At 40.6% G+C, this 11,690-nt stretch overlaps 1 protein-coding gene across 3 annotated transcripts; it reads right to left on the reverse strand.

The window, feature by feature from the left end:
* Window positions 1-314: 314 nt before the first annotated feature.
* Window positions 315-6,501, reverse strand: LOC142378608 (PWWP domain-containing DNA repair factor 3B-like). Of its 3 annotated transcripts, none has more exons than XM_075463326.1 (14): window positions 6,287-6,501; window positions 5,794-5,865; window positions 5,384-5,682; window positions 5,020-5,275; window positions 4,641-4,793; window positions 4,074-4,144; window positions 3,386-3,462; window positions 3,214-3,274; window positions 3,042-3,117; window positions 2,837-2,887; window positions 2,474-2,715; window positions 1,346-1,567; window positions 1,144-1,232; window positions 315-1,054 (listed from the first exon to the last, which is right to left on the reverse strand). In XM_075463326.1, the coding sequence occupies exons 2-14, from the start codon at window positions 5,798-5,800 to the stop codon at window positions 955-957; spliced, it is 1,704 nt and encodes a 567-aa protein (XP_075319441.1). In that variant the 5' UTR covers window positions 5,801-5,865; window positions 6,287-6,501; the 3' UTR covers window positions 315-954. The 3 variants fall into 3 exon arrangements, with proteins under 3 accessions (XP_075319441.1, XP_075319450.1, XP_075319433.1); XM_075463335.1 differs by having other exon boundaries at window positions 4,641-4,790; window positions 6,258-6,501; XM_075463318.1 differs by having other exon boundaries at window positions 6,258-6,501.
* Between the last annotated feature and the right edge of the window lie 5,189 nt (window positions 6,502-11,690).

Here is an 11,690-nt window from a genome sequence, read left to right on the forward strand (position 1 = left end):
ACAAATAAATTAATAGTGGATGTATTTCAGATGTTAGGGGCATTCACCACAGCCAAACAGACTAAAACATCCAATTACACATGTGGCAGCAAACATTATATTTTGGGCAACAAATCCATCTGACCTTGTGACTCCGGTGCAGTTGCCTTTTCTTTGTCTCTTCTCTTAATCAGTTAGAAAACCACATCTTTTCTTTAAATAGAAACCTTCACCAACACCAAAATGACGGCTGTATGCTGAACCATATATCCGCTGTCATCTGCAGGTTAATGCATGTGCTCCTTCTTCACTAAACAAAATGTATCATTCACACAATAGTGCCACAACATCTTTACTTTTACAACCACAAACATAGCCATAGCTTACAATTTTCCTTTAATACAATATACAGTGTAAAACAAATCAAGTTTTACTTCAGAACACATTTACATACATACACTGTATGAACAGATTCAAAATCATTTCTGTCTCTATGTACAAATTTAAAGAACTTTACTCAATATGTTATACGGGTCATAATTGTGTTGTCACTACAATAAACACTATTGCCTAATGTTACGAAATCTGGGATAAACATGCAAAACCTTGCAAAATAAGGATTTGACTTTCTTCACTGATGGGACTCACCCATTGCTTGGTGTATGAAAGTCTTTCCTGTTGGACAAATAGGTTGATATAAACCTTTCCTTTTCAGCATGTTCTAGTTGTGACTCAAAGCCAAGGTCGTCTGACTCTTACATTTTAATGCAGCATTTATGACTCCCAGTACGAGCTAAACATCATGTGTTTAACATTCATGAACCAAAACACAAATGACAGCCGATTCAACATGATATGCTTTATAATTATTTGCAAGGCACAAAGGTATGGCTGCTCATTATAAAAAAAATAAAATAATTTAGAATAAAAAAATTAAAAAAAAACAATACGATGGTCTAATTTAATCCTGTCTTTTTAATTGATGGCGTCAGAGAGCGAGTCGAGAGCTGCATTCTGTCGCTGTGATTTCTTCCTCATTTGCCGCTCAATCATCAAGTCAAACTCTTGTCTTTCTCTGAAAAAGCACAAATAGTCACTCGTCATACTATATATTTTATCTTTAGAAAGAAGCTAATTTTAAAGCTTAATACATTCAGGTCTTACCTGTTACTAATACATCGTCCTTTCAGGTACTTTTCCTCTGCCTTTTTCACTGAAACATTGTCCACCCCAGCAATGGCATAAATGATCGCCTGTGTAGAAAGACAATAAACTTAGAAATGTAAAAAAAAAAAAAAGAAGAAAAAGAAAATGGAGCAACGTATCGGTCAACAAACAGAATAACAACTCAATAGCGGTCGCTCACCTCGGGTAGAAGCACATCTAGAACAAAAGGTACACACTCCATTGATTTCATCTCAGCCAAACAAGGAGCTGTACCTACAGTCGTTGCATAGAGCTCACTGAGGTACCAGTAGACTTGGTCCAGCTGCTGGTCATCTTCAAGGTATATGTTTACCACTCGTCTCCGCTTGGCACTCAAAAAGGAGCGAAGCCATCTGGATTGCTGCTGCCCACGGATCACAGCCTGTAAGGAGAATTATACAGTATATTGCATGCATTCTAACAGAGACGGCTCCTCGTCCACGCACTCATTAGGGCTGTCGCTTTCTCTTCCATTCCATTCAACGTCCATCTGAGTTTGGTGAGACTTCCAACGTGAGTAACCCAGTCAGACTGAATGCCCCCTTGTCAGAGGCACTGAAAGTGCTATCACTGAAAAGATAGCAAAATTTAAACGCAAGCATATGTGGGCAATCAGTGTTGCTTCTGGAGATGTGTTTCGGGCACTTAATGGACAATATAAAACGGAAAGTTGCATTTGAAACCGTGCATCAACAATCTTGGGGAAAAAGTGATCAACGTAGCACTTATGAGCACTACGTCCATGTCAACTGTAGGCATTATCTACACATTATTAGTTTCATAATTAAAATCCCACATTAGATGCAACTATTAACACGAGCCAAAATTTTAAAGTACGAAAAAAAAAATATACGTCATAATCTACGTTAAAAGTCTGGTTAAAAGTTTGTGCAGGTATGCATTTACTGGGTGTGGAAAGTCATTTGTAATTATGCCAAAAGTGAGCTCAAGTCACACTTGTTGTCTTGTGTTTTATTTTCAATTGTTTAGACGATTCAGCTCCAAAAAGCTTTGGAAGCAGGGTCTGGTAAAATGCTTTAAAGTGACGTAACCCGAGCAGGCAAATGAATTGCCCAATTTCAGACGCAGCATGTTTCATGAAGGAGGAAGAGACAGATTCCAATGAATTACCCTGAGGGCCCGTTCAGCACGGGCAGCTCCAGTCAGCCGCACTGGCACATACTGTGGTACACCATTCAAGAGTGAGGGACGAGTACAAAAGAGTACGGAGAAAGCCACTTTCAACAGTACCTCTACAACAGCAATGCCGCAAAAGAATGAATCCTACCAGAAGATGTCGTTCCACCATGCGCTGCTTGACAATGAAATGCACCAGCTTCTCGTTAGCGCGGTTGTGGGCAGCATGACTCCGGTCCGGCAGCAGCCTCTTTGAGCTCCTACAGACATCTTCGTTCTTCTCACTAAGGCTGTCCTCCTTGATTTCATCGAGGCTGTCCTCCTTGATATCATCGCTGGAGATGGTTAGTCTCTCTGAGGCTGCCTGCGGATACTTCCTCCTCACTGGGTAACCTGCAGCAGTTAAAGACCAGGAGTGAAGAGCATCATCGGGACCCAGTTGTGCAGCAGGTGTACTGTTTTCAGTCTGCAGTCGCCACAAATTCTGAGATATCATGTTAATTAGGAAACTTACTCATGTCGTGATTAAAGTACTCAATGAAGGTGCCAGAAAATGAGCCGCATGCTAAAACAAACAAAACAAAACATGATTATTACTACTTCTAATTGAAAGCAACAATTATCATTATTATCATAACTATTTTTTTTTTTATCGTGTATGTGAAAATCAATTCCCTTTTTTGGTTCGTCTGCACTGGCATCAAATGGACGTTGCTTACCAATCCGGATCCTATAGTCTTCTATAAGTTCCAGGGACCAAGTTATGGCAGCATCATACGTTTCTTTGGCTTTACGCTGTAATACAAGAAGAAAAATAAAAGTGAGAAACACAGTCTGCCGTCGTCAGAAAAACCCTGCTCAGAAACAAACACATAATTTATGAGTCCTTACAATCAGCTCATCGGCTTCCTCGCAGTCAAAAGGCTTCAGCGTCTTCTGAGCCACAGTAATCCTTTAAAGACACAATAATGACATCATATAAGAGGAGATGTGACTTTCAGCCAGTAAAGATGAACAGGCATTAACCAACGACGCAAATGAGATTAAACAGTTTATTTCCTACCCTTTCTTTTTCTGAATGCTTGTGTCTTCAATGAACAGGATGCTTGCTTTTTTCTGCTTACGATTCACACTCTTTACCTGCAAAAAAACATCCCAGATTAAGCAAACATCCGAAACCTGGAAGGCTCTGAGGTTTTGAGGCGGCCGTGGCTCAGTGGTTAGAGTCGGTCGTCTAATAATCGGAAGGTTGGCAGGTTCGATTCCCACTCTCGCCACTCAAAATGATTGGTGGAACTGACAGCTGGAGCAAGGCACTGTACCCCCATGCTCCCCCGGGCGCTGCAAATGGCTGCCCACCGCTTCAGGTTGGCATCTGTCTCTATGAGTGTGTGACCCTGTGCATGTGTGTGTCAACAGGTGCCAACCTGGATGGGTTAAAAGCAGAGGACAAATTGCTTGTGTATGCATGACAATAAAATCTTATCTTAATCTTTTTTTCGCCACTTGTTTTGTTTCTCCAATATTTCAGGTCCTCAAAGGTATTTGATTCCCATCGTGAATGTCTTCTTCTGACATGAGGTCCATTGTTGCTGCTTAAGTACACTTTGTGCAATAAGTAGAGCTGAAACGATTAATCATCCTATCAACTCACGCTGCAAACACAGTACTCATGGACAGCTTCTGAAAGATAAGTGTATTTTCACTGATTGGCAAAAAGAAATCGATGCCTGGTCACTTCTTGTACCCACCAATGCAGGCCAGGATGGGTAATATCTATATTTGCACCACACAAATGCTCCCTCTGTGATGCACGGAGGCTCTGAAAGACAAACAATAACACTTAAAAGGGAAAAAAAGAAGCATTGATACACAACCCCAATTCAAAAACCGTTAGAATAATATGTAAAATGTAAAAATAAATAAATAAATAAAGAATATCTGGTGACATTTCCTATGACCTTTATGCTTCGCCTTGACAACTACATTTTGTTGGTGGATATACCTCCATTTTGTAATTAAAGTCTGTTAAAATTGTGCAAATGATGTTGTCCATGCATGTTTCAAAAGGTATGTAAAACAGGTGTAAGGGGTACTTTAAAAGCCCCTGCAGTCCCAATCCGCCCCCAATAGAGAAAGTGCTGAGAATTTGAAACTAAAAGCGACGCCCCAACTGTTGCACACCTTAAGACATGTTTTCAGGATACTTCATTGTGTCACACCCTCAAAGTCCCAATGACTTTAAAGTGTTGACATGGCAACATTGCAATGCAGCAAAATCTAAGGTTATTAGCCTTCAGCCACTCAGTTTCTCTCACTTTTGTCCATCTGCATCAGAAAACTTGGAAGGTCTTCCTCTTCCTCCTCCTCCTCCTCCTCCTCGTCACTTTTCTCATCTTCCTGGAAGGGCAAAGAGGGTTCCTTGTGGTGACTCAGCTCAATTGACAGATCGGAAGAAAGCCAAGACTCTTCTTTTGGGTAGGGGGGCGGGGGTGGGGACAGCAAAAACACAGTCAGTTTATAACTTTTCTCACACGAGTTATCTAAAAATGTGAGTTCATGTAAAAGTCCAAACAGTTATCCCAAAAAAAAAAAAAAAAAACATGAAAACCGCTCACAGCGTTTGAGACTGATTCTTACGAAGTCTCGGGTTTTTCAAAAGTATAACGAGACAGACAGACAGACACAAGGCTCTACCTTGTCCCGCTGCGTCAGGCTCCTTCAGTTCAAATCGCGGTCTTGAGCGTTTCGATGACTGAGTACTGGTTTTCCCTTTTAAATCCACAGTCTCCGTCTTCCGCGGCCTGCCACGCTTACGTTTGGGTGTCGAGCCGTTGGTCTGCGTCTGCTCCTCTGCTGCCCCTTGTTGAACTTGTCTTGGCTGGGAGGCGTGACACCTCCTTCCTTTGCTTTGAGATTTGGAGTTGGAGCATGGTGAATCTGCCGCTGGCGTCTGCCACAGCACAAACACATGTCAAATTGACTGCTAGCTGTACAATCTGTAGACTCGAAATAAGAGGAAAATATCTGTAAAAAAAAAAATCAGAACTTCATATCAGACCTTTGACCGAGCGATGAGCTCCGTGTACTGTAACTGCACTTCATTCACGTCAGGAGGAGAGCCTGCAACGTCAGATAGGCTGTGGACTGGCGTGGAGGTCAGGCTGGCCCGTTGTGTCTGTCTCCTGTCTCTGTTGCCTCTTTTCGGGGTACTTGTTAAGGAACTCAGAGGGGATTGGCAGCAAGTTGACAAAGCACCGCTCGCCACATTTGATTCTTCTGCAGCTGGAGATGAGTCGAAGTCTGCAGTCTCTGCAGGTTTCTTTTTAGGTTCCCTTTTCCTTGTTTTACGATGTCCTCCTAAAAAATTGCATCCAGTTGTGACAGCAGAACAAATATGAAGCCAAGTCTTTAAAGCTTTTTAAATGGCTTTCAAACCAAAGAAAATATAATGATCACACGTGCAGTTACCTTTCATTGTTGTGTGACTTGGGAGAGATTTCCTTTAAATGCATTGGCTCGCAGATTACTTCACATGTAAACCTGTGTCAAGATGTGAAATTCATTAGAATTCATTTTCCTCAGCCGGGAACTGGAATGTACGGCAGTTTTACAGGAAAGGTGTTAACAAACAAGCTGAAACGTAATGTTACTGATGTGCTGCAAGTAAGCAACCAGCTATACACACGGTCGTTTATTTGTAACACAGTACGAGACACAACATGTACACAACGTCCACTTGCACTGGTTCCTCCAGGAAGCAATGTGTCAGCAACAGATAAAGAGCTCAACACGGCTAATGTTTGGGACAACCAAAGGATTAAAAAACAACAGTTCGCTCCCAATATCGGAGAACAAACCAGAGACCATTTTCATCTTTTTTTGCACATGGTAAATCACTTAAACTACGAGCCTAGCTATAACTATCCACTCACTTTAAAGTGTTGTTTAGGCAGTTAGCTACCAGTTTCTGAACAGACATCGGTCATCGTTGTGCCCGCTGTTGTCTACTGCTGCACACAGCTGCTGATCGTGGACTGATTTAAAAAATTACAAAAAAACAACGTTTCACAATTTGATAGTGAAAATAAAACGTCGCACAGAGTGCTGCGAACTCATGATTTTTGTTTTCATTCGCGGTTGTGAAACTGTCTTCACGATGAAGCCTATCGCCGCCCACTGGTCTGGAGTGTGCTGTTTCAAAATGTCTGACCAACGCTCGGAGGGGCCGTAAACTACGGAAGAGTATTAGGGCCAGGCATAAGAAAAAATATTTATATTTTGCCTGTCGAGATTAAAGTCGACATGTCGAAAATAAAGTCGAATTTTCGAGAAAAAAGTAAACTCCTCTGGTCCATCATCTAATTACTTAATTTTCGACATTTCGACTTTATTCTCAACATTTCGACTTTATTCTCGACAGGCAAAATATAAATATTTTTTCTTATGCCAGCCCTAATACTCTTCCGTAGTGAACGCATAGACACCCATCATATCAAGTCAGGGGAAGAGATAACTCGAATTTACTGCACGCATTCTGCCCTGCTTTTACCAGTGATGGGGGGAAATGTTCTTAAAGTTTACTTCAAAACTTAAGTATTCACATTCTGTTGCTGTTGCTTCTTTTAACCACACGATACCGAATGGGTTTTTGCACCTATTCCCTCAGAGTGCCGACAAATATCTTTATCTGATATGTAAATTAAGTTTGTGACTCTATAGCCTACTTGAATAGTGCAACAGAAGAGAAACCTCGTTGTGCCCATATGTCAGAGAGTAGGGGGAGACGTTCAGAGAGGGAATTCTTAACAGGGAGAACAATTAAGGTCAAGATAAATGGAGTTACAAGCCAGAGCTATGCAACTGAAAATGGTATTCCTCAAGGAAGCATAGTCAGCCCTATGTTGTTCTCTATAATGATTAATGGGATCTTTAGTAAAGTTGAGAATCATGTGGAGGTTGCCTTATATGCTGATGATGGTGCCCTTTGGAAAAGGGGGAGAAATGTTGAGTTTGTCAGCAGGAAAATTCAACAAGCTGTTACTGCAGTGGACAATTGGGCCACTAGATGGGGCTTCAGAATATCTATACAAAAAAACAAAATAATGGTCTTTTCAAAAAAGAAGGTCGCAGAGGACATAAAAGTCACAATATGTGGCCTAGAGGTTGAAAGAGTGGAGTCTTTTAAGTACTTGGGAATGTGGCTAGACCAAAAACTAACATGGAAACTGCACATAAAAAGTATGGTTGAGAGATGCAAAAAAGTCCTTAATGTGATGCGATGCCTACGTGGAATAGAGTAGGGAGCTAGCAGACATGCACTGAGAACAATATACACAGGTTTAATAAGGTCAGTACTTGATTACGGGAGCTTCATTTATGGCTCAGCAGCCAAAACATTGCTGGGGAAACTAGATGTAGTCCAGAACCAAGCATTAAGGTTATGCTGTGGGGCTATGAAAACCACTCCAGTGGCAGCCATACAGGTTGAGATGGAGGACATGCCTCTTCACCTTAGAAGGGATCAGCTAGCAGCTGTATATTGGGCAAATCTGAAAGGCCATAGTGTTGACCACATGAGTCAGTGTGTTTTACAACCGTGTCAAGAAAGATTGAATGCAGAATTTAGGAGTTATGGGTGGACAATTGGTGACAGAGTGAGAGACATGAATGTTAATAACCTGAAAATAAGTCCTACAGTGTTCATTCCGACTACTCCGCCATGGATTATAGAAGGGGTGCCTACTGATCTTCAGCTGTTAGAGAAAAAGTAGGACAATGAGCTTGATAAATACATGGTGCAGGGGTACATGAATGGAAAGTATGGAGAAGAAGTTAAAATATTCACAGATGCCTCCAAGCAAGATGACAGTAGAGTTGGGGTAACATTTGTTATCCCCGAACTCAGTGTTGAAATGGGCAGGAGAATCACTGACGACCTAGCAGTCTACACAGCTGAAATAGCCATGTGGCTAGCATTGCAGTGGGTGGAGGAGAATAGGCCAGAGAGGGCAGTTATTGCCTCAGACTCCAGCTCAGCGCTGATTAGTATAAAAACCGGGCAGTCTAACGCTAGACAAGATGTTGTATCAGATATAGCACAACTCTCCAACGTACTGCAAATATCAGGTGTCAAACTCTCATTTGTTTGGGTGCCTGCTCACATAGGGGTGGCAGGCAATGAGCTAGCGGACAGCTGTGCCAAGAAGGCTGCGGGTAACACCAATGTAGAGTTGGAGGTGGACTACAGCAAATCGGAAATAAAAATATTGTAAAGCGCAAAACAAGAGAGTGATGGCAATTCCTGTGGGACACTGCAGAAACAGGAAGACATTTGCATGGAATCCAAGGCAACAAAGATAGATGTAGATCATCAAACAGGAGTAAGGGAGAGGAAAATGTGCTGTCAAGGATGAGATTTGGGCACACTAGGCTTAACAATACTTTGGCAATAATTAAAAAACATGCAGATGGTAAATGTGAATTTTGTGATAGCCCAGAATCCATAGAACATGTGATATGTCACTGTCCTAAGTACCAGAAAGAAAGGGGAGTATTAACAAGGTAGCTGAGAAGGGTCAAGTTAGGACTAAATCTAAAAGAAATTTTACAGAAACGTTCTGGCCACATGTGCTTCAACTATGTGTTTAAGTTTCTGAGGGATATAGGCCTTATTCATTGGGTCTAGTCTCATTCTCTTTTCTTTTCCTTCCTTTTTTTAAATTTATTTTTAAATTTATTTATTTTTTATCCCCCCAGTCTAGCATTAGAGTAGGCTCTCTTGCATCCACACCCCAGTCCAGCAGGTGGCGGTAATGTAGCTTTTCAGTTAAGCTGCCAACCGCCATAATAACCCAAGAAGAAGAAGAAGAAGAAGAAGAAGAAGAGACGTTCAGAGATTTTCACTCATTATGGTCAAGAAAAAAATCGTTTTTGAAGAGCTCCATTTAATCTGAATCAGTTGTGTTGTAGCAGGTGAACTTCTAAAACCTGCAGGATAGCGGCCATCGAGGACCTTGATGGCAGCGACACAGCTCAAAAAAAGTTACAGACAATCTGAAAATATCTGGGAACTGAGGAGAACAGTTGCTGGACCTTTTGGAGACGCGTGTTTCTTTATTGTTTCATATAAAACTCGAGATACTCAATAATTCCGGGTCTTTTTTTTTTTTTGTCAAATTTTGTTTCATGATTCAAATGTTTTCCTGTTGGTGAATGGTTTGGACTGCAGGAAGACCAGTCCAGACTGTTCTAATTCAAAGCCATGTGTTTGTAATAAAGCTAATATGCGGTTTAGCTTTGTCTTGCGGAAATATGCAAGGCTTTCCCTAAGAAAGAAGCCCTGGCCTCTAGATGAGAGCCTATATTGCTCTAAATTCAGTATTTCTACGTCGACTGTGCTTTTACTACGACATGTGCAAGTTGCCAGTTCCATAGGCTTGAGTTTAGCAAAGATAAAAAATAAAAAACCGGGTGGTACCTCTGTCTGATGCCCTCCACATCCACAGCTACACATGTAAATTCGTTGTCGTGCTTCAGACAAAGGACCCAGAAGCCAACACATATGCCAATGGACAATATCTGACATGTTAACATCATTAGCAGAATCACCCGCACATTTACAGTTAAAATCTTATATAGAATCCTTGGGAAAATCTTAGTGTGAAATGTGCAAACTGACATTAGATCGTGCTTTAGATAAAATAGTTCCATTAACCCTGCAGGTGCGTGTATGATTGGCTTCCGACTCCAAACGGAACAGCACAATAGTTCCTGCCTGTGCATTCTTTCAGTCGTTGTAGTCTTAAAGGACTGATCCCATTAATGATACATTTTTTTTACATCTTTCACCCATTACAAATTATATTTAAAGTTGTATTCATTTTAATTTTTGAGACAAATGTTTTCATTTTGTTTTCATTAAATGACTTAGAAACAGCACAAAGCTCTTATACATCTTCTTAATTTCCTTAAAGTGATACTCCGGAGTAGATTCAACCTGGGGTCATTTGAACCGTGATATCCAGCCAAGTAGCCCACCCGCAGTTTTTTCGATATTGGCTGAACATCAGCTGAGTTACAGAGTTATCCCGAATAGCTTCGTACAAGGGTTAATGGATCCTGGTCCGTATCTCCAAAATTACCACACTAAAATCACATGCCATGACACCAAACTTCTACAGTAGTACAAATATGGTCTGTACTCACCAAACGATGCATTTGGAAGTTTGAAAATAGTCCAGGAGTTTATTATTATCAACACAAGCCTGATAGCTTCTCTGCAGCTAAAGCTGCGTCGACGTCACTTCAGAGAGCTGGGAGCTTCAAAGTAAGATGAGGGTTGATCTACTACTGTAGACAACAAAGTATATGCTATATTCTACATGTTTTTTTTATGAATTTTTATGTTGTAGAGTTGTGAAGTTATTTTATCAATGGAGAAACTGAGCAGCCGTGCTTTGTTGTCTACAGTAGTAGATCAACCTTCATCTTATTTTGAAGCTCCCAGCTCTCTGAAGTGACGTCGACGTAGCTTTAGCTGCAGAGAAGCTATCAGGCTTGTGTTGATAATAATTAACTCCTGGACTATTTTCAAACTTCCAAATGCATCGTTTGGTGAGTACAGACCATATTTGTACTACTGTAGAAGTTTGGTGTCATGGCATGTGATTTTAGTGTGGTAATTTTGGAGATACGGACCAGGATCCATTAACCCTTGTACGAAGCTATTCGGGATAACTCTGTAACTCAGCTGATGTTCAGCCAATATCGAAAAAACTGCGGGTGGGCTACTTGGCTGGATATCATGGTTCAAATGACCCCAGGTTGAATCTACTCCGGAGTATCGCTTTAACCTTCGTGTCACTTTGGTCAGCTCCACTATATTGATACACATAACTGTGACACTGTAGATTTTAGACTTTGCAGATATAGATTGTTTTAAGAAAATATATATTATCTGGAAAGCCATGCCGTTTTTTGAGCTGTGGATTTTTAAATTGGCAATGAATGAATAATGAATTGATAAATGTATAAAAAATCTCAAGACTTTTTAGCGTTTTTTTTTCAATTATTTAGGGATGCTTGACACAACTAATGAAATGTGTCAAATTGACTGGAGGCCTGTAATCAGAGTATATATCTTGCAAAATAAGCATAGGTCTTAAAGTATTTTTGAACTTTCTAAATAATTCAGGAGACAATTGCAAATATGAAACTCAAGTTCAAGCCAATTTTAGGTTTTAATCTGATAGATAAGTTGCCTCTGGCTCTAATATTGTGGATTTCTTAATCATATATATTCAACTTTATCTAGAAAAATGTACTAAATAAAATTATTGGGGAGGGATGAGTTGGCATGAAATTAC

Source organism: Odontesthes bonariensis, chromosome 1 (assembly GCF_027942865.1).
Source record: "Odontesthes bonariensis isolate fOdoBon6 chromosome 1, fOdoBon6.hap1, whole genome shotgun sequence".
Classification (NCBI taxonomy): domain Eukaryota; kingdom Metazoa; phylum Chordata; class Actinopteri; order Atheriniformes; family Atherinopsidae; genus Odontesthes; species Odontesthes bonariensis.

Bases quoted from the DNA above. Each gene is read 5' to 3' on its own strand.
- LOC142378608 (XM_075463326.1), bottom strand. The intron at 4,145-4,640 runs GTGAGAGAAACT...TTTGTCTTTCAG, and splicing joins TCTGATGCAGATGGACAAAA to AGCCTCCGTGCATCACAGAG. The intron at 2,888-3,041 runs GTAAGCAACGTC...TGTTTGTTTTAG, and splicing joins AGACTATAGGATCCGGATTG to CATGCGGCTCATTTTCTGGC.